The 23,737-nt window shown below is 38.5% G+C and overlaps 1 protein-coding gene across 1 annotated transcript; it reads left to right on the top strand.

The window, feature by feature from the left end:
* The first annotated feature begins 8,347 nt into the window (after window positions 1–8,347).
* On the top strand, window positions 8,348–18,749 carry LOC131876023 (GPI-anchored hemophore cfmA-like). The gene is made up of 3 exons (XM_059220782.1): window positions 8,348–8,465; window positions 18,285–18,437; window positions 18,604–18,749. Exons 1-3 carry the CDS (start codon window positions 8,348–8,350, stop codon window positions 18,747–18,749), a joined length of 417 nt encoding a protein of 138 aa, XP_059076765.1.
* Window positions 18,750–23,737: the final 4,988 nt, after the last annotated feature.

The raw sequence follows: 23,737 nt of genomic DNA, 5'->3' as shown, positions 1-23,737 counted from the left end.
AGTGCGTAGGGTGGTTTTAGCGCATAGGGTATGTATAGAAGCACAATGGGTAGGTCAGTTAGCGCGTAGGATAGCATAGTGCATTGGATAAACAGGGTAGCACAATGGGTAGGCTAGTTAGCGCGTAGGATAGGTTAGTGCGATGATTGTCTTTTATAGCACATTTATGGAAAAGTTTAGCTCATATGTGGCAGCTTAGTGCTTTGGGGCCCTGATTTAGCACATGGGGTACAAAGTTGGAAAAAAAAAAGCGATGCTCTGCAAAAAAGATTAGAAAATCTGTTTGATGGCAACACACACAAGAGCACAAGAAACAAACGTTAGTGTTAGCAACAAAAGATTATCCTAAACAGGCATATCAAGAGAGATATTAAGCATGAAATAGAAAGCATATAAACATAGAATAAAATAGCTAATCAAGATGCTCATAGTTGCTCCTCCCTTGTTCCTCTCCTCTCCAAGTCTCGAACGAGTGTAGCTCTCAGCTTTTAGCACTAGCCATGGATGCCATATGGAGATTCAAGATGGTTGAATATGATAAGCAAATGTTATGCAAGTGTAGATAGTGATGCTATGAGAAAGCTCTCTGCTAATGCCAGTATAACAACAATACTCTAATGCTTCCTTCTTTGCTTGAGGAGAAGGGTTCTATTTATAGAAGAAATGAGGAAATGAAGGGCTAAGATTGAGCAATCTTAACAAAGGTTAGGATTGAAAGATATTCAATCCATGTGAGACTTTCAACTGAATCCCATGTTGACAAGTGTCACCATGAGGAGGCTTGAGAGGAGAGATAAGGAGCATTAAATGCTTGAGGGGACATGATGGTTACCCTAGTCAAAGGAATAAATGGTTTGAAGAGACACATGGGTTACATGAGGGTTAAGTTAGGGGTCAAAGTCCTTAACCATGGGTGCAAGTGGAATTAACCATTAATGGTCATGTAAGAGCCATAAGTGGTTTGGAAGACTTTAGAGGTTAATTTGTTGAACACACAAAGTATTAATTGCTTTTCAAAGACTTTAGAGTCTTTGAGAAGTGACTCCAATTTGCTTAGGAATGTGACAATATTTAGGGGATGGATTAGGTTAATTAGGGAAGGTTTAGAAGAATCTAGAAGGGGTTTAGGCATGCAAGTGGATTTTGTAGGAAAATGCAAGTGGGAGGAATTTTGGTATTTTCAATTAAAATAAAATCATTTATTTCAATTAAATGGTGTAATTTTCATTGGGTAAATATTCAAATAAATATTAATTTATTTAAATGAGAAAAAGGAAGATAAAGCATTAAAATGCTTGAAGACTTTGAGGGAAACCATTAAAGACTTGAAGACTTTAAGGAAAACCATTAAAGTCTTAAGAAGACTTTAAGGGAAGCCATTAAGTTTGAAGACTTTAAAGCCATCAAGTTTGAAGACTTTAAGGGAAACCATTAAAGGTTTCAAGTGGGTGAGGATAAATAAGATTTTAAATAAATAATTTATTTAAAATAGTTGTGCAACTTGCATTTGTAGGAAAATGCAAGTGGGTGGAGGATAAAGGTGATTTAAATAAATGATTTATTTAAAATAGTTGTGCAGCTTGCATTTGTAGGAAAATGCAAGTGGGTGGAGGATAAAGGTGATTTAAATAAATGTTAATTTATTTAAATGTGAGAGATGAGATTTTGGGGGTTTTAAATAAATATTAATTTATTTAAATGTGAGAGAAGATTTAATTAAACAAATATGATTTATTTATTTAATTAATGGTCTGAATTTGGCTAAGTGAATTAAATCAAATAAATTGAATAATTTATTTAATTAATAGGAGAAGAGGGTTAAGATGAATTAATTAAATATTAATTTAATTAATTATTGATTGATGGTTAAATAATCAAATAAATACTAAATATTCATTTAATTAAGTGGACAGATTTATGTGACTACATTTGCCCCTCTTTGAGACGGTGCGGTTTTATCGCGTCGTTTCAAAGAAAGAAAAATAGGTGTGTGGGTGATATGCCCCCTTGAGAGATGGGCCGAATTTTTTTTGAAAAATCGGGCGATCTCTCGAAAAAGAATGAAAAGTGGAGGGGAGGTAGAATAGAAGAAATTAGAACTAATGATGAAAGAATCGGAGAAAATGGAGTGAATATGAAGAAACAACAAGCCAGCGAGTACCCTGAGGTCATGCAAGAGATACATAGCAGATGTAGTGTGGGGTTTGGATTGATGCTATACAATTGATCAAAATTGGTTGGACAATCTGGTGCAATCGGTTTAATTGCCCCTGTCAAGTCAAAGCGTGATAGTTGATGTCAGTTGGTCACTTGGACATGATAAAGTCTGAGTAAGTGAATCAAAGTGACCTGATGTGACTTAGACAATTGATGTAATTGTCCGATAAAGTCAAGGTATATGAAGCAAAATACTCGTTGAGACGTAGACAATTGATGTAATTATCCGTTGGATTGTGTTTGATTGGTTGATCAATTGATAGTATGTGCATGTGATGGATGGTTGTGGGAAATCATGGCGGCCCCGTTGAGACTAGGTCATTATGATAAATACCTGATGTAGTCTAGGATTACCATGATCGATTACTTGTTGAGATCCGAAGATACTTGATCAAAGTATCTGTTGATAGTCTAGGTGTGTGGGAGTCGATGTATCTATGTAGACAAAGTAATTGGCTTAATTTTGTGGATGAGTGAGGATGGGAAGCGATGAAGGGATTAGGATGATGTTGATGATCAAGATAGGGAGGGTGAGGGGGGATTCGATGTTAGATAGAAGATATGGAGGACTAGGACCGAGTCCTATGGAAGAAGATGAGTAAAATAGAGTATGCATTATTATGACTATGTATGCATGATATGCAGCTATTATGAATTTATGGATGGGTGGAATGCAACAAAATGCAATATATATAGATGAGATGGAATGACGATCCATGGTGCTTTATTTTTTATCATTGAGCTTTAAAATGTTGTAAGAAAATACAAGCAACTTGACATAAAGATTCAAGATGACCAGAGTATTTCTTACATGGATTTGATATAGCAAGTTAATACAAGCAACTTGATATAATGGATCAAGTTGACCTGAGTATTGCTTGCAGAACAGATAAGGATTATCTCCTTTCATGCATGACTTGGAACGTCCTCCTTGATCTTAGACTGATCATATCCTGAGACAAGTGCATACCATACTAAGAGATAAAACCTTTATCCAGTTTGGATGAGGTAGGAGGAACCAAAGAAAGAGCATTGTACCTGCAAACAAACAGTATATACATAAAGAATAAAGAATAAGGATCCTTGGTAATGGTTCATGCTCATATGGTTGAGGTATACGCTGTAGTCAACAAGTCGTAATGATCTATGACTGCATTTGGCATAAGATCACGTAGCTTGGTGAACTTCCCACGTAGACACCATTAGTACATGCCCCAGAACTCCATCGGAAGTAATGCGCAAACGATACAAAACAATGCTGAAAGATCCCGATACAGATAAACAAAAGATTGTACTCATAAATCAACCAAGTATTTGATAGCTTAACATAATTTTCTTGTCAAAGAAAATGTCACTTTGTCTTTGTTTTGGTAAGGAAGGATGCATCCTTGTTTAAAGACAATTTCTGATTTGTTGATGTTGATTGTGTGGTTTGATTGGTAAATGGTCATTTTGTGGAGTATATCACAATGTTTGTTTAGTATCTGCGCGGATGAGTATGTACAATGTGTTGCCATGTTTTTTATTGATTTTTGATGTTTTCTAATGTTTTTGGATTTTGTTGATTTGATTTCCAATGTTTTTGATATTTTGGTGATTGTTTTGAATGTTTTTGGATTTTGAATTGTTTTGAATGTTTTTTGGATTTTGTGAGATAGTTTTAAATGAAGAACTTTAATGAATCACATGACAATGTAGAATCCACTTCCATCAATAGGTTAAAGACATTGCCCCCAGTTTTTAGACATGACTATAAAAAAGCGGGATGTAGGATGCATGCAGTACTTTCTTGGATTTGTAGATTTATAACAAGCCATGGTTGATGGATGGATGGATGTATGTATGAAGTGATCACAACGAGCCTGAAAGATATTGGAGCCATTGTTTTTATGAGTGGCGCCTATTTGCCAGGTTTTCACCATCGCACTTACCCAAGGTGCCACCGGAGTGGTTGTTCACCGTTTGGATGCATGATTTTTCTTTACTTTTTGAATGTTTTTGTATTTCTTTAGGACATTTTTCTGAATGTTTTTGGTATGTTTCTGATATGTAGGGGAGCCTGATGCTTTGTTCAGCTTAGGTATAAAACCGTTTGAGGTGCATGCTATTGATTGGATCTGCGAGTGGTTCTCCTTCTAATGTAGCCAACTGATATGCCCCAAACCCAAATACAACAGTGACAACATATGGGCCCAGCCAGTTTGATTCAAACTTGCCCTGATGTTCTCTGTTTGGTTGGTTGCAAGGATTCTCTCGTAGAACAAGATCACCTACCTCAAATGTACGAGATCTAACTCGGTGATTGTAGCTTCTACTCATGCGCTGCTGATAGGCTTTGAGATGGTTGTATGCAGCTTGTCGCTTCTCATCAAGTAACTCTAAGTCCTGAAGGCGTGAGACTCTGTATGCTTCATCATCGATGAGATTGTGCAAGGAAACCCGTAAGGATGGTATCTCGACCTCAATAGGTAAGATAGCTTCAGCACCATAGACCAATGAATAAGGAGTTGCACCTGTAGGGGTTCGAATGCTAGTTCGATATGCCCATAGCGCTAGATTCAATTGAACATGCCAATCACGACCGGCATCATTGACTGTCTTCTTTAGGATCCTCAATATGTTTTTATTGGATGCTTCAGCCTGACCATTGCCTTGTGGGTAATAGGGAGTGGAAAAGTAGTGTTGGATATGAAATTTCTCACAAAGTTCGCGGACATCCTGATTTTTGAAAGGAAGACCGTTATCTGTGATGATGGACATGGGCACACCATACCGGCAGATGATGTAGTTGAGGATGAATGAGGCGATCTGCTTGTCAGTGACTTGGGTAAGTGGAACAGCTTCGATCCACTTTGTGAAATATTCAGTGGCGGTAATAATGAATTTATGGCCATTGGATGAAGATGGATGAATCTTAACCACAAGGTCAAAGCCCCATTGACAAAAAGGCCATGGTGTTGTGATTGGTTGCAGTTCCTGTGCTGGTGCATGTATCAAGTTGCCATGAACTTGACATTTCTTGCATTTTCTGACAAAGTAGTAGGAATCCTTTTCCATAAATGGCCAATAGTATCCATTGCGCAGGAGTTTCTTGGCTAATGACGGACCACTTGCATGGGTTCCACAAATTCCTTCATGTACCTCTTCCAAAGCCTTTGTTATCTCACCTTGTTCCAGACATCAAAGGAGAGTACCATCAAGACTGCGTCGGTATAGGGTTTCGGCAATAATGGTATATCAAGCAGTTTGGCGAATCAAGGTTTTACGTTGGTTATTCGATTGGTTGGGAGGAAGGGTGTGATCGCGGAGATAGGTGTAGAACTCACCATACCATGGGGATTCAGAACCAACAAGGTGACATATCATCTCGGATTCGGAGATATCATAAGCGGGGATCCAAAGTTGTTCTACCAAGAACTCATAGCATGTTGAATTTTGTGGAAGATCTAGGAGAGATGCGATGGTAGCCATAGCATCAACAGCTCGATTCTGATCTCTTGGTATCTGCTCAAAAGTGATAGTAGTAAATGATGTCTTTAGAGTGTCCACCATTTGCTTATAGGGCATGAGTTTATCATCTTTGGTCTGATATTCATCTGTTGCTTGTCGAATGACTAGTTGGGAATCGCCATATACTTGCAGTTCTTGTAATTTCCATTGTATGGCTAACCTGAGTCCTGTGATCAAGGCCTCATACTCTGCTATGTTGTTTGTGCATGGAAATGTGAGCCTGTAAGACTTCGGGATGCTATCACCCTGAGGTGTGATAAATAGAATTCCTGCCCCCGAGTCGTGCCTAGTGTATGAACCATCAAATTATAATTTCCATGGTTGTGTTGTTGTGATCATGAATATCTCTTCATCTAGAAAATTGGAAATGAGAGGATGATCGCCTATGAGTGGTGCATCGGCTAACTGATCTGCAATAACTTGCCCTTTGATAGCTTTACGGTCCACATACTCGATGTCAAATTCACTTAGAATCATCACCCATTTGGCCAAGCGGCCTGTCAATTCTGCTTTGCTGAGTAAATACTTGAGTGGATCAATATTTGCAATGAGTTGTACCTTGTGTATTAATAGATAGTGCCTCAGTTTAGTGGCTAACAGGATTACTGCTAGGCAAGCTCACTCAATAGGCGTGTAATTGAGTTCATAGCCCACCAGTGTGCGAGAGATATAGTAAACAACGCACTCTTTTCCTTCTGCATTATGTTGTGCCACTAGTACACCCAATGTTGTACTTGTTGCTAAGATATAGAGTAACGACGGTCTACTTGGATCTGGTGGCATCAACAATGGTGGATTCATGAGATAGTCTTTAAGTGTTTGAAATGCTTGTTGGCATCGGGCATCCCACTGAAAGCGGATATTCTTGTGTAGCAGGTGTGTGAATGGGTGACACTTATCAGCCAATTGTGCAATGAATCTTCAGATGGATTGAAGTCGTCCTTGTAGGGTCCTTAACTGACTGATATTCTTTGGAGGTGGCATGTCCATGATTGCTTTTACCTTTGCTGGGTCAACCTCAATACCTTTGTTTGAGACAATGTATCCTAGAAGCTTCCTGGAGGTCACTCCAAAGACACATTTCTTTGGGTTGAGTCAACCATGGTATTGTTCCAATCTATCAAAGATTTTAGCTAAGATGTGGAGATGCCCTTCTCTGGTGAGTGATTTTGCTAGTAAGTCATCAACATAATCTTCCATCATAGTATGCATCATGTCATGGAAGATGGTGGTCATTGCTCGTTGATAGGTCGCTCCTGCATTCTTTAGACCAAAAGGCATTACATTCTAGCAATATGTGCCCCATGGACATGTGAAGGTTGTCTTATGTTGGTCCTCTGGTGCGATCTTTATTTGATTGTATCCTAAAAAGCCATCCATGAGTGAAAGCATGGCATGTCCTGCTGTCAGATCCACTATGATGTCGATATTTGGTAGGGGGAAGTCATCCTTAGGACATGCCTTATTCAGATCTCTGAAGTCAGTACAAATGCAGATGCCCCCTTTTGGTTTTTCGACAGGCACAATGTTGGAGATCCATTCTGCATAATCAATTGGCCTAATGAAACCAACATCTAGGAGTTTCTTGAGTTCTGTTTTGACTAGCACTGCAATCTGGGGATGCATCTTACGAAGGTTCTTCTTGACAAGTTTGGCTCCTTCTACTACGGTGAGGTGATGCATGACTAAATCAAGATCAAGCTCAGGCATGTCTGCATATGACCATGCAAAGTTGATCTGATGCTTCTGGAAGAACGCTATAAATTTAGGCTGTTTCTCTAGAGTGAGAAGAGATGCCAGATGTATGAGATGAGAATTTTCAGGAGTCCCCACATTGTATTCTTTGGTTTCCTCGATGAGAATCGTTGATCGTTCATGTTGTACATTAGTAGGGAGAATATCAAACCCTTCATCCTCAGGTGCCTCAGAGAGGTTTTCACCGTTGGATACGCTCTTTCTTTTTACTTTTGTTGGATCAAACAGTGCCACAGTGTGGTTTTCACTAGAAGATCCATGTTTTATTGTTATATTTTTGCAGCTGAAAGGTTTGGCATCCACCCCGAAGTATGCTGCGCTATTAAGTTCAATGGCGAATCCAGCTTTGTGATCCCTGCTTGGTAGGTTATCCCTTAATTCCAAAAAGTCAATGATGGCCTCATCGTTTTGGAAGAAGTCAAGACATGGAGGATTTGGTTGGTTCCATTCGATGAGTTCAGGGTGGATAATGGGCATTACTTCATCGATTAGGTTAAGTGTGTTAGATGTATCAGTGAGGGTTAAGACATTATGGTGAAGGTCGTTAATGGTACTCTCCCTGTCAGAATTAGGCGTAGGATGAGACGTAGGGTCTGTGGAAGATGTTTCCAGTTCAGGAACCCAAGTGGTCTTTATCTGTGCTTCTCCGTAAACAGGGATGTCTTTGCGTGGTGGAGGTGGTGATGTGTCTTCTTCATCTGAAGTGTTAAGCTGTACAGAATCAAATTCCCACTCATGTGAGTCAGTCTCTGAGTCACTTTCCAGCATCCGATTGCTATACCATACTGGGATGTCTTTTGAGTTAAACACTGCAGGTGTGATTGGTTGATGTACCTTTGTAGTGATCGGTGTTGCAGGAAGATTGATGGGGATCAAGGAATCTAGTACGGGGAGTATCAGTAATATTGACTCAGTTGCTTCTGCTGGAACTGTTGGTGCTATAGATGTTGCTACGGGTTCTGACACAGTTGGTGCTGCTAATGGTACTATTGATGGGATTACTGGTTCACTTGGTGGGATGATTGGTATTGGTGATAGTTGTGTTGGGGTTTTGAGCCTTGATGGGGCAGTTGGGATGGTGCTTGATGGTGCCTTGATTATAAAAGGTGTCCTCTTTGCAGTAGGTGGACAAAATGGTTTGTTGTGTTTTCCTTTGAATCTGAGCTTAGGAAAGATCTCTTTTTCAAAGCCTAGGCCTGTGTTACCTTTGGGCTTTAATTCCGACAGCAGAGGTTCATGTCATTCTTGTTTGCAATATCCTAAAGCACTCTGACCATCATACCCCATTCTTTGCATAATGAGGAGGCCTTTGCCATACTAATCCATAGGAAGTTTAACTTGTGGTAGATTAGTGGTGATGGGATCTTTATAGATCCATTCCGCCAAGTCCTCATCTTGGGTTTCTTCTTCTTGACTCTTTCCAAGGATGAAAGGTGTCAAAGCACATGCTGGCGTGACTATGGGTTGTTGGAGTAACTGTTGTGGTTTACCATGTGTTCGAGGAGAAGTGGGCATTTGTCCCACACAAAAGAGTTGACTCAAGTTGTATTCCCTAGGACCTTCCTCTGCGATCTTCATCTTAAGCTTTTATTGCTTGGGTATAGTGGTGTTTGAATGGGCAAGAGAGGCGGGACTTATATATGATGTGGAGGAAATGGCTTCTCTATTATTGGGAACGGTAATTTCTGGTTGATGGCTGATATTATGGCAATATGAAAAGGATTTGCATCGCCCAAGATTGTGATCTCTACACCATTATGTGGGAACTTGATACATTGATGGTAGGTAGATAGAACGGCTTGCATGGCATGTATCCAAGGTCTTCCTAACAATAGATTGTAGGGCAGAGGGAGGTCTAGAACCTGACAAATGATGTGTTTTACCACGGGGCCCACTCGGATTGGTAGTACCACAGCTCCTTTGGATGAACGCTCTACATTGTCATAGGCTTTGATTGTGATCTTGTTATGAGGATCCACTGATTCTACCACATATCCCAATGCGGTGACCAACTATAATGTACAAATGTTCAAGCCTGCTCCATTATCTATCAAGACTCTCTTGATCCTGTGTTGGTTGATGAAGCCTTTAATGTGTAGTGAAGCGTTATGAGGTTGCTAGAAGGAAGAGTTGTCACTTTCGGAAAAAGTGAGACAAGGTGATGACTTTAGACTTCCAACCATGGCTTGAAATTGGTCTGTATTCAGATTTGCAGGGACTGACGCCTCTTGGAGTGCTTGATCCAAGATAGTTTTATGAGATGGCGATAGGCGCAAAAGCTCTAAAATGGATATAAGCGCAGGGGTTTTATCTAATTGTTCCACAAGATTGTACTGCTTTCGGATGGAGGTGGTGCCTTGTGGAGCTGCCTTCATGGTGACCTTGCCATGACGCGTAACAACATTGCAACTTGAGTTGGGATTTTTGAAGGTTATAGTTACAACTTGTTCACTGGCATCATACAGATGATTTACAGTGTAATTATGCGCAGCCTGTGTATAATCAGTGGTATTAGTGCCTCGCCTGGAAGTGGAAGGACCCCTTTGATCTTGTGATGGAAGTGGATTTTTGAACATCAGATGATCATTATTGGTTGTTTTTGGGTCATGTCCTTCAATTTCAATTTCTCCTCGATCAATAAGATCCTGGATAAGATCTTTTAATCGGTGACAATTACTTGTCTTGTGCCCTCTTCCTTGATGGAATTCACAGTGTTCAGTATCTCTCCACCATGCCGGTTTGACCTGAGGCTCATAGTTTGATAGTTTAGGTAGAGTGACCAAATTTTGAGAAATGAGTTGTTGCAAGACAGTTTCAATGGGTTCCCCTAAGGGAGTGTATGTGCGTTTCTGTTTTTGCTGACGAGGTCTTGGTTCATCGTGAGATGTGATGCGACCTTGATTGGAAGGAACATTTGTGTTATTCTGAGGTGGAGGATTTTGTCCTGCAAATCGAACCACAGGTTGTGCATTTTGTATAGTCCTGGCATCCACAACCCCATCGTTGATGATATTTTTGTTTTTGTTCCAGAAGCTTGGTTTATCGCTATTGAAGCGTGGGTGAGGACCATCCTTTGGTTCGTTATAGATTTTGATGAGTCCTTTCTTGATAAGTGCCCTTTCACATTTCAAACCCTTAGTGATCATATCATTAAAAGAGTCTATGTCTTTGACATCCAGGTGAAATTCCATTTCTTCGTTTAAGTTATAAATGAATATTTCCACTAGTTCTCATTCAGGTAAATGAAGAGAACGTCTGCTAGACATTTGACGCCATCATTGCAGGAATACTGAGAATAGTTCACCTGGTTTTTGTTTGGTGTTGTACAGATCAGCCATGGTGATGTCGCATTCAATGTTATGAGAGTAATGAGGTAGGAACTTCTGGATGAGTTCCTCAAATGTTCTAATGCCACCTGGTAGTCAGGAAAACCATGATGTGGTTGTTCCTCCCAAGCTTTGGGGAAAAAGGTGCATTAGGTAGGTGTCTTCATATGCCACTTGGAGACAAGCGGAATGAAATTCTCTGACATGATCACGGGGATCTCTCTTTCCTCTATATTTTTCAAATTTGGGTGTTTCGAATCCTCGTGGAAAGGGTGGCATATAAAGATTCCTATCAAAGGGATAGGGACAGATGTCATTGAGTGAGAATTGGTTAGTCTTGACACCACTATGAAGTTGTTGGGTGAGATTCTTGACTTGTTGCCGCAACATCTCCATTTCATTTGGAGGAGGAGGTGGTGGGTTACCTCGAGGAATGTTATATCTGATGGGATCTCTACCTCTTTCCTCTTCATGGGGACTTTGTCTTTCTGATACTTGTCTTAATTGGGCAAGATCAAAGTCAGAGGGGAGTTTTGCTCCTTCTTGAGCGAGTCTTAAGAAGTGAGCACTCGCATTGCTCCTGAGTATTTCATCAAACAGTCTGTTAAAGAGAGGGTTATGCTGGGCCCTTTCTATTGTTGCAGGAGTAGGAGTACTTGGGTTTTCGTCATTTGCATTTCCTCCAAGTGCTTCTTGAAATTCATTGAGATTTTCCTCTTCTTGTTCTTCCATTTCTATTTCTCGTTGTCTTGCTTGTGATCGGGTTTGAGCCATTTTGCTTTAGGAGTCTTTGTTGAAGTTGAGTAAAAATGAAGATGAGTTTTTGATGAAAATTTAATGTTTGGTGAATTGTGTTGTATGTGGATCTCTAGCACTTTTAAGGTGGATGTAACCGAAATTCCTTCTTTGAATTGCTTGTTTGTTTGATAAGTTTTGATGTGATAAGGTGTAAAGAAATCTGAGATGTGTTACAGATTGAACTACCCAGTAATGAGAGGATTCACTCATGAACTAGTTTTAACCTGCGTAGATGTGTCTCTTAGGATGAGCTTATCCTAGATGTAGAAACAATCTAAAAAGTGATGTGATGCATTTGATTCAAGCAATATCTAAGAAGAGAACTTGGGATAAGAACCTCTTAATGTTTTGAGAGTTGGGATGGATTGATGATGAAGTGATGATGTATGAGTGAGATAATGAAATGTTTTTAACTTCAATAAAAACTTTGTGTCACAAATGGGACAAACTCTACCTCTTCTCTTTCAGGTGTTGGTGGTATTTCTCGAGCTATGTTGTATGTGATATAGACATTTGGGAAGAAGTTGGGATTAATCTTACCTCCTTGGTTTTTGTGATAACTCAGAGCTCTATATTGCATAAAAGCTCTGCGGTTCAATGATTCGGAATCAAATTCGTTTGTTTTGCCTTGAAGGTAGAGACACATGTGATGCAGAAAGACTCTATGTGAGACAAAGATTTGTCTATTTATATAGAAGAATTTCCTCCTTTTGATCAAAGCCTTTGAGCTTAATGGTCTTCTTTTCAAGTTGATATTCTGATGACGCTTCTTCTTTCGCAAGATGTGAAGAATGGTCATAAAGTTTGACTCTTTGTTTGTTTGTACTTTGTTTTTGATGTGTTTGGTTGGATGAATACTTTGTTTTGGAAAGTGATTTTCTTTTGGATGTTTCTTTGACAAGAAAACAAAACAAGCACACAAACACAAGAATGTTACCTCAAAGGCACAAATGAGTATGGGTCTAGATCAACCCAATCCTTGGAATTTTATATGGCCCTTCCTTTAGATGTATTTTAAGGTGTATTTCCAAAGCCTGAAGTCGGCTCAATTTGTACTTGGTCTTGACTAAAACAAACACACTTCAAACACTTTTTATCCCTAAGGTCAAATGGCCAGTTGTGATAAATTTAGCCCACATCTTGATATTTCTTCGACTTTGGTACTACATACCTTATGAATCCCGCTGTGGCAGGTAAGGATGTGATATACTAAGTCTTGCACGAGCATAACAAATAGATGATCCCTATGATGGGGGAGTCACCACTTTTATCAAGCCACAAGTGACCTTTCAAAAAGCTATGTTTCTACTCAAGGAAATATGTATGGTGAGTATCTTGGGAGCAAAACCATCTATGCTCTTGCACTAAATTATATCGCAAATATCCTCAATCAATAGAACGGGTGGGCTACTACTTAAAGGTGTTTAGTCATGTTCGATGTTTTTGGACATAAGTTCATTCTGTAGTGACTCACTTAAGAGCCTTGTAACTAGTGGTGGGGCCCATTTGTCCTTTCGGCCAGTTACACTGTAGGAACAGCTATACCCAAGGCTACAACTTTCGCTCTCACCTGATTTCTATAGCGGCTCGAAGGATTTACCACGTAAGGTCGTTCCCAAGAGTGATGTGTCTCTTGGCAGGCCTCTCTCAAAAAGACAAAATTTTGAGTGTTACTAACACTTTTCTCTTGCACCTAGGACCACGAAAGCCAAGGGAGAGGATAGTGTGTGTTAGAAGTAGGACCACTCGACCAACTCTTTGCACAAGTGTGCCAAGCACGAAAAACACTTGTTCTTTTTAATCTGTCATTGAAATGTGATCTAACTATTTGGAGATGTTGCTCCAACAGTCATGGTGTTCTTTTTAACTTCAAAGGCAAAATATTTTGTAAACTAGGAACTTTGAAATCCTAGTCAACTGAATTGAAAACACGTCTTGCTTGAAGTAAAATTGTTTTTGAGCTTGAAGGAAAAATGGCTTGTTCTTTTTAGATTTCCCAAAACAACGTGTTGATTGTAAATTTCTTTTAAGTTGATGCAAGAAAATAAATTTTGTTTTGTTGATTTTAAGCACCAAAACGAAAAATTTGTTTCCTAACTTGCAAGAAATAAAGTTGTTTTGTATAAGTTTGTGGTTCTTTTTATCTTGGAACAATGAAATTCTTTTTAAGAGCCCCAAACAAATGTGTAATTCTTTTTTAAAAGCCCAAATTTGAAATGTGAAGTTAATTTTAAACCAAAATAAAAATTGAATTCATTTTTAAAACCAACTTCAAAAACAAGTTAGTAAAAAATATAAATCTACTTTTTAATCTAATTTAAATCTGCACAAAAGAGAAAAATAGTTAGTAAAATCCACCTATTTGGTGGGCTTCTACAAGCCTAATTTTTTATTTATTTTTGGTTACAAGGTGATTTGTACAACGTTCTGTTACAATAGCGCTAGTCTGCGTTTGAACAAAGGTGCTATTTAACACAAACGCGCTAAAAGAAAGGGAAAGACAGAGAAGACAAAAGCACTGAAATAGGGTGAATAGCACCAAAATAATGTCAAATGCACCAAAACAGTGTCAAAAGCACAACCTGTGTGACATTTTCAATATTCAAACATGTTATTGGTTTAAAAAAAACTTGATCTTTTTGGTATTTGGATTCACATCGGGTTCACCAAATGATGCTCTGCAAAAAGGATTAGAAAATCTGTTTGATGGCAACACACACAAGAGCACAAGAAACAAATGTTAGTGTTAGCAACAAAAGATTATCCTAAACAAGCATATCAAGAGAGATATTAAGCATGAAATAGAAAGCATATAAACATAGAATAAAATAGCTAATCAAGATGCTCATAGTTGCTCCTCCCTTGTTCCTCTCCTCTCCAAGTCCCAAATGAGTGTAGCTCTCAGCTTTTAGCACTAGCCATGGATGCCATATGGAGATTCAAGATGGTTGAATATGATAAGCAAATGCTATGCAAGTGTAGATAGTGATGTTATGAGAAAGCTCTATGTTAATGCCAGTATAACAATAATACTCTAATGCTTTCTTCTTTGCTTGAGGAGAAGGGTTCTATTTATAGAAGAAATGGGGAAATGAAGGGTTAAGATTGAGAAATCTTAACAAGGGTTAGGATTGAAAGATATTCAATCCATGTGAGACTTTCAACCCAATCCCATGTTGACAAGTGTCACCATGAGGAGGCTTGAGAGGAGAGATAAGCAGCATTAAATGCTTGAGGGGACATGATGGTTACCCTAGTCAAAGGAATAAATGGTTTGAAGAGACACATGGGTTACATGAGGGTTAAGTTAGGGGTCAAAGTCCTTAACCATGGGTGCAAGTGGAATTAACCATTAATGGTCATGTAAGAGCCATAAGTGGTTTGGAAGACTTTAGAGGTTAATTTGTTAAACACACAAAGCATTAATTGCTTTTCAAAGACTTTGGAGTCTTTGAGAAGTGACTCCAATTTGCTTAGAAATGTGACAATATTTAGGGGATGGATTAGGTTAATTAGGAAAGGTTTAGAAGAATCTAAAAGGGGTGTAGGCATGCAAGTGGATTTTGTAGGAAAATGCAAGTGGGAGGAATTTTGGTATTTTCAATTAAAATAAAATCATTTATTTCAATTAAATGGTGTAATTTGCATTTGGGTAAATATTCAAATAAATATTAATTTATTTAAATGAGAAAAAGGAAGATAAAGCATTAAAATGCTTGAAGACTTTGAGGGAAACCATTAAAGGCTTGAAGACTTTAAGGAAAACCATTAAAGTCTTAAGAAGACTTTAAGGGAAACCATTAAGTTTGAAGACTTTAAAGCCATCAAGTTTGAAGAATTTAAGGGAAACCATTAAAGGTTTCAAGTGGGTGAAGATAAATAGGATTTTAAATAAATAATTTATTTAAAATAGTTGTGCAACTTGTATTTGTAGGAAAATGCAAGTGGGTGGAGGATAAAGGTGATTTAAATAAATGATTTATTTAAAATAGTTGTGCAACTTGCTTTTGTAGGAAAATGCAAGTGGGTGGAGGATAAAGGTGATTTAAATAAATGATTTATTTAAAATAGTTGTGCAACTTGCATTTGTAGGAAAATGCAAGTGGGTGGAGGATAAAGGTGATTTAAATAAATGTTAATTTATTTAAATGTGAGAGATGAGATTTTGGGGGTTTTAAATAAATATTAATTTATTTAAATGTGAGAGAAGATTTAATTAAACAAATATGATTTATTTATTTAATTAATGGTCTGAATTTGGTTAAGTGAATTAAATCAAATAAATTGAATAATTTATTTAATTAATAGGAGAAGAGGGTTAAAATGAATTAATTAAATATTAATTTAATTAATTATTGATTGATGGTTAAATAATCAAATAAATACTAAATATTCATTTAATTAAGTGGACAGATTTATGTGACTACAAAAAGTGTTGTGAAAAATGCGTTGTGAGTCAAACAGATTAGATAGGTTGTGTAGATATCGATATGGGTTCATTGATTGGTCTGATTGTGTTCATGATCCGATGGGAGTCCTGTTTTGTGATGATGTATGATTTTGATATGATGTTGGATTACAATATGAGTTTGTGTTTGATATATGGCTCTTGTTGCAATATGAATTGTTTTTCGATATGGATTATTGAGTTGATTTGAGTCTTAAATTTGATACGGGTCTGATTTTCGATATGGGTCTTGATTTCGATATGAGTCTTGATTTTGATATGGGTCTTTGATTTCAATATGGGTCTTTGATTTTGATATGGGTATGATTTTCGATATGGGTCTTGATTTCGATATGGGTCTGATTTTCGATATGGGTCTGATTTTTTATATGGGTCTTGATTTTCGATATGGATTTTGATTTTCGATATGGATTTGATTTTGATGGGTCTTTGATTTCGATATGGATTCTGATTTTTGATATGGATTTGATTTCGATATGGGTCTTTGATTTTGATATGGGTCCTTGATTTCGATATGGGTTTGATTTTGATATGGGTCTGATTTTTGATATGGATCTAATTTTCGATATGGATCTGATATGATGCACTGATTGATTAATTGACATGATGTGAATATGTTTCTGATGTGATTTTTGATGCGATTCCCATTTGTAAGGTGATTTGTGTTTTTTATAGATTGGATGGATTTGAGAACTGATGATGGATATGTGTTGATTTGCAAGCAAATCTTGGCGTTCTCCAGTCTCAAGAGCAATTTTTGAGGCCATAGACACTTATCCCATGTTTGTCACAAACTGATATAGATGTGATTGAGAGATGTGGGTTATCATCTTTGTTAGACATGCCCTGGTATATCATTAACCATGGGTTACTGACAGCATTGGTAGAGAGGTGGCATAGTGACACAAACACCTTTCATTTGGCGACCAGTGAGATGACAGTTAAGCTAGAGGACTATTATCAGATTTTGTGGATTCCTGTGGTTGGGGTTTACTACCTTATGAGCAAACCGAGTAGGGTGGCATAGAAGCTCTTTGCCATATCTTTTAGGATGAAGAGATTAGTGGCTACGAGATCCCGTGGTAGGATTTTTTGGATTTAGGTTATGCTTCGCTGCCTTTAGTATTAGTAGGTTTCATTGGTGGCTTCCTACGTCCCGATCGTAGGTCGAAGGGACTAGCCATTGGATGGGGATTGGTTCTGGAGGACATGATGACACAGGGAAGCAGGTTTGCATGGGACTCTTGCATCTTGGCCCATCTATACAGAGAGCTTCACTAGATAGTATATCTGGGATGTACTAGTCTATCAGTCGGGGTGACATTGTTACAGGTATGGGCCTGGGAGCATATACCAATGTCGAGACCACTTGCAGATAGGGATAGGCCAGTTGGTCGGGCATATGCTTATGGGTATACAGGTGTAGTTGTCCAGTGGAAGCTGGGCAAACTAGAGCATTGGTAGAGGACGTTGGATGATATCGATATGGTCATTTAGAGATGTCTTATGTGTACATGTCGAGGTACTTGATTGGGAGGATGTCCTTTATTATTGAGTGATTCTTGCACAGTTGCGTTCATCGGCAGTATGGTATACAATAGGGTATGCCACAAGGAGCCTATTTGTGTGCTCGTTGGCAACAAGATGTGTCAAAGTGGGGACCGATCCTAGATAGCGGAGCAGCTGTTGATGAGTACATTCCCCTGGAGAGACAAATCTGGGATTATGGAGCCAAGGTCGTGGATATTGGGATGACGGAGGAGTTCTCCACCTACTTTGTGGCACATGTCATGACACGTATATCTGATATGGCAGAGTTGTTTCCAACTTTTGATGATTATGGGGAGCAGAAACAAAGGCGAGGGGGAGCTATACGAAGAGAGGAGGATGAGGGAGAGGAGGTAGGAGAGGGAGGTGGAGGCGGTGGTGGAGGAGATGGAGGTTGTGGAGGAGGAGGAGGTAGAGGAGGTGGAGGAGATAGAGGTGGACGAGGAGCTAGAGGTGGTGATAGAGGTGGAGGTGAAGATAGAGGTGGAGATGGTAGAGGAGGTCTCATTCTTGGTGTGGGTGGAGGTGGGAGGCTAGGTGCGGTGTTAGCCCTTGTGGGAGGGATAGAGGATGATAGGCGACCTACCTAGAGGAGGATATTTGACATTCTACCTCCACCAATGCCTTGAATAGGGACAGGTGGGGGTGGGACCATGACACAGGTACCTGTTCAGATCAGGGTGCCCACCCATCGACAAGATTCTCAGATCAGAGTGCTACAGGTCTCGGTGCAGGAGCTACAGGTACAGGTGTTACCACTACAGCAACAGATTATGTAGCTACAAGTAGAGCAGGATACAACAGTAGAGCACCAGGTACAAGAAGAGGCCCTTGCTGATAGGTTAGAGAGAGTCTCGATCGGTGCCCCATTTTGGGACACACTGAGAGAGATACAGTACTCAACCAAGGAGGCCAAGTATTATAGGCATTTATACGAGGAGGTGGTCCCTTGAGATCATAGAGCTCCTCTCTATGTTGCAGTGGTGTCTACTCGATCTGGTCGTAGCCATACGAGAATAGAGAGCATAGGTGTTACGGGGCCTGCCCAACGTGATCCATCTAGTGGAGATCCGGGAGTTGGTACATCTGCTGCTAGACTGTCTGCCTCAAGAGATAGTCATACCTGAGATACCTGTCTCTATTGTTTTTTATCACTTTTATTATATTTTGACAGACATGATATCCCTTGTACATTTCGACCATTTTTGAGATATATATAAATGACACTGATTTTCTCTGATCCACATGTGATATGTTATTGGTGATGAATGATTTATAATATGCATTATGTTTTGATATGATGATTCTATGAGGATGATTAGATGCTTAGATAATAATGATGTTCTTGATCTTTTGATTTTGATTATTATATGATGATGTGAATGCATGATTTATAATGGAATGGGTGATAATGTGATGATGTATTGTTGTGTTTATTTTGAAATGAGATGTGATGTTATCTGAATGTTATGATTTGTGAGATGTATCTTAAAAATGAGATGTATGATAATGATAATGATGTGAGATGTATCTTGAAAATGAGATGTATGATAATGATATTGATGTGAGATGTATCTTCAAAATGAGATGTATGATAATGAAAATGAGATGTATGATAATGATAATGATGTGAGATGTATCTTGAAAATGAGATCTATGATAATGATAATGAGATATGAGACTAATGCAAGATTAAAATGATATGCAACTAAATGCAAGTTTTAAAATGATATGCAACTAAATGATCACTTTAATTATGCCGTTGTCATTCCTGTTTAGTCACTTGTTTGTGCTCTTTTTGTCATCATTGAGCTTTTGATATGTTGAAAGTTAATACAAGCATTCTTCATATAATTGAACCATAATGACCTGAGTAAAACTTACATGGATGTTTGATATTGCAAGATGACACAAATGTCGAGGTATAATTGAACCAAGATGACCTGAGTGTAGCTTGCATAAAATAGACGAGTTGCCCATTTTTATGTGCAAAATGGAAAATATCTTCAATGATATGTTTCCAATCATGTCTCAAGACAAATTTGTACCATACGAATGATTGCCTCACAAACAAAAAAATCAAAGAAAATATCATATTCCTTCGTTGCTTCTCTAGCTCAATGCATCCTTGAGTAGCCCAGGAGATCTAATGATTCATAAATCAACATACAAATAGTCAAAACTTAATGCAAAATATAAACAAATCATAATTCAGAAAAATCATCCATCGTGTGTGTGAAGTTGCAATTGGATAATGATCCTGTTTTCTAGTCCGATGAGCAGTTTTGACAATGGTTTCCCTAGTATGTTGCAATCCTTGTTTGTTGTCTGAATGCTAAAGTGAGATGAAATTTGCCCCCAATTACGGATATTTGTCGATGTGGATATATGTGTTGATCACCAAGCCATGGTGGGATATGATATGGATAATTGTTTAGATAATCAAGGACAATGATTACGCTAAGTATGTCTGGGATAATTCTGCTTGTATAAGTGTTTGGCGATGGCTATTGCCTTAGATCAAATGGATTAAAGATATGATGTGAGTACCAATAGATAGAGGAGATTCTCTCTGACAAATAACATCGGTTGCCAGGTTTTCACCACTTATTTTTATTGTACTTTTTGATATGTTTTTCATTTTTTTGTAATTTTCTGATTTTATTTTTTATTTTTCTTTTTTCTTTTTTCCTTTTTTCCTTTTTTCCTTTTTTCCTTTTTTGCTTGATCCGTGCATTGGAAGACTCAAGTTTATAACTTATTTAGATGGATGTTGTTGGTTGGTTCATCGATCATGTCCCCTTCTGAAGTTGACAACTGATATGCTCCTAATCCATAGGCTGATATGATGACAAAGGGTCCCAACCAATTAGGTTCAAACTTCCCCTTCTTTTCTTGATCTTGTAAATTTCTGAGATTTTCTTTGAGGATGAGATCACCGACTTTGAAAGATCTTGGGATGACTTTGTGATTATAGCTTCTGCACATTTGTTGTTGATATGCCTTGAGATGATCATAGGCACGTTGTCATTTTTCATTAAGAAGCTCTAGTTCCTGCAACCTGCTTACTCGATATTCCTCATATGGTATGAGGCCCTTCAAAGATACTCAAAGAGATGGGATTTCTATCTCAAGAGGTATAATTGCTTCTAAACCATACACCAATGAATATGGCGTAGCCCCTGTAGGTGTCCGGATACTAGTCCTGTAGGCCCAAAGTGTCGGATTGAGTTGTACATGCCAATCCTTGTCAACATCATTTACTATTTTCTTGAGAATTTTCAAGATTGTTTTTTTTAATGGTATCGGGCCATTCCCCTGTGAGTCGTATGGTATGGAGAAGCAATGTTGGATTTTGAATCGCTCGCATAGTTCTCACACATCTTGATTCTTGAAAGGACATTTGTTATTTGTGATGATGGAACTAGGAATGCCATATCTGCAAATGAGATAGTTGAGAATGAATGATGAGATTTGTTTTCCAATTATGGTGGTCATCGGGACTGCTTTGATCCACTTGGTGAAATACTTTGTGCAGTGATAATGAACTTATGCCCATTTGAAGAGGAAGGATGAATCTTTCCTACAAGATCAAGTCCCCATTGATAGAAAGGCCAAGATGTGGTGAACGGTTGCAACTCCTATGCTGGTGCATGTATGAGGTTACCGTGAATTTGACATTTAGGACATTTCTTGGAAAATTGATAGGACTCTCTTTCCATTGTCAGCCAGTATATCCCATTCTCAGAAGTTTCTTGGCGAAAGTAGGACCACTTGAATGCGTATCGCAAATACCTCTGTGAAGCTCATGTAAAGAAGAGTCAGATTCGTTACGATTGAGGCATCAAAGTAGAGTACCATCTAGACCTCGATGGTAAAGTGTGTCAGCAGTTAAGGTATAGCAGGCAACTTGCAGATGAAGTTGTGTTTTTGGTTGAGAGATAGGTCGAGTGGGAGAGTATTATTTTTGAGATAATCATAGATTTTCCAGTATAGAGGTGAATCTTAACCGGTTAGGGCATAGATGACTTGGGATGAAGAATTATCATAAGTTGGGGAAAACAATTGCTCTACCAGGAACTCATAACAATTCTGTTTATCTGGTATTTGCAAAAGTGAGGTGATAGTGGCCATTGCATCGGAAGCTCTCTTGTCCAATCTTGGAATTTTCTCAAAGGTGATGTGCAAAAAGTACTTTTTGAAGTCATCCACCATTCTCTTTTAAGGTATTAGCTTATCATCCTTTGTCTGATAGTCATCATTGATCTAATTGATAACTAATTAAGAATCCCCATAAACTCTCAATTTTTCAATTCTCCATTTTACAACTACCTTGATTCCTGTTACCAAAGCTTCGTATTCAGCAATGTTGTTGGTGTATGGAAACATTAGTCTATAAGATCTTGGAATTGTGTGCCCCTCTAGAGTGACAAACAGGATGTCGGCACTCGATTCATGTTGTGTATAGGATCAATCAAAGTATAGAGCCCATTGCTTGGGGGTGATAGTGAGTACATCCATGTTTGGAAATTCTACCTGTAATGGTTGTTGGTCTAGTAATGGTGCTTCTCCCAGTTGATCTGCAATTACATGTCCTTTGATAGCTCATTGTTCTGTGTACTGGATATCAAACTCACTTTGAATCATAACCCATTTAGCTAATCATCTTGTGAGAGTTGCCTTACTAGGTAGATACTTGAGAGGATCGATTTTTGCTACCAACTCGATTGTGTGCGCTAACATATAGTGGCAAAATTTTTGAGAAGCAAACACTAGTACCAAGCAAGCCTTCTCAATGAATGTATAATTAAGTTCATATCTGTTCAAAGTCTTGTTGATGTAATAGATAGCCCATTCTTTGCCTGTTGGATCTTCTTGTGCTAGCAGTGCCCCCAATGATACTTCTATTATTGATATATAAAGAATGAGTGGCTTGCCTGCTATCTGAGCTACCAAAACTAGCGGATTCATCAAATATTGTTTGAGTTGGTGAAATGATTCTGCACACTTGTCTTCCCATCTGAAAGGTATATTCTTATGAAGCAGGTGGGTGAATGGGAGACATTTATTTTCTAGATGAGCTATGAATCGTCTGATGGATTGCAGTCGTCCTTGCAAAGATCTGAGTTGGCTAATATTTTTAGGAGGTGGTATCTCCATGATAGCCTAAACCTTTGCTGGATCTACTTCAATGCCCTTTTCTGATACAATTTAGTCTAACAATTTGCCAAATGTGACCCTGAAGACACACTTCTTAGGGTTTAGTCTGATCTTGAATTGCTCCAGCCATTGAAAGATTTTATCTAGTATGCCCAGGTGTTCTGCTCAGGTGAATGATTTAGCTAGAAAATCATCCACATAATCCTCCATGAAAGTATGCATCATGTCATGGAAGATTGTTGTCATGGCTCTTTGATAAGTTACACCGGCATTTTTCAAGCCAAAAGGCATGATGTTCCAACAATACGTTCCCCATGGATAGGTGAATGCAGTTTTATCTTGATCCTCTAGAGCTATCTTGATTTTATTATAGCGAGAGAAGCCATCCATTAATGATAAAATTGTGTGGCTTGTTGTTAGATCCACAATAGTGTCGATGCTTGGCAAAGGAAAGTCATCCTTCGGACATGCTTGTTGACATCCCTAAAGCCTATGCATATTCTGATGCTTTTATCTGGTTTGGAAACTGGTACAATGTTTGAGATCCATTCAACATAGTCTATAGGTCGGATGAACCAATATCTAATAACTTCTTTAGTTCTACTTTGACCAACAATGCCACATGTGGATTCGTCTTTCTTAATTTCTGCTTGACAGGTTTAGCTCCAGGAGCGATGGATAAGTGATACATGATTAGATTCGGATCTACCCCTGGCATGTCAACATAAGACCAAGCAAAATTGATTTTCTTTTCCTTGAAGAATTTGATAAAATCTAGTTGTTCTTCTTCTGTGAGTGATTTTGCTAGATGTATGGTTTTGATTGTTGCTTCAGTGTCGATGTTTATTGATTGAGTTGGCTCAATCAATATTAGTGACCTTTCTTGATAATGTTCACGAAGAGTGTCAAGTCTCCCATCTTTAGGTACCTCAAAAAGGTTTTCACCTTCATATAC

Source organism: Cryptomeria japonica, chromosome 5, assembly GCF_030272615.1.
Source record: "Cryptomeria japonica chromosome 5, Sugi_1.0, whole genome shotgun sequence".
Taxonomy (NCBI): Eukaryota; Viridiplantae; Streptophyta; class Pinopsida; order Cupressales; family Cupressaceae; genus Cryptomeria; species Cryptomeria japonica.
This window is presented reverse-complemented; position numbering and strand designations above follow the sequence as displayed.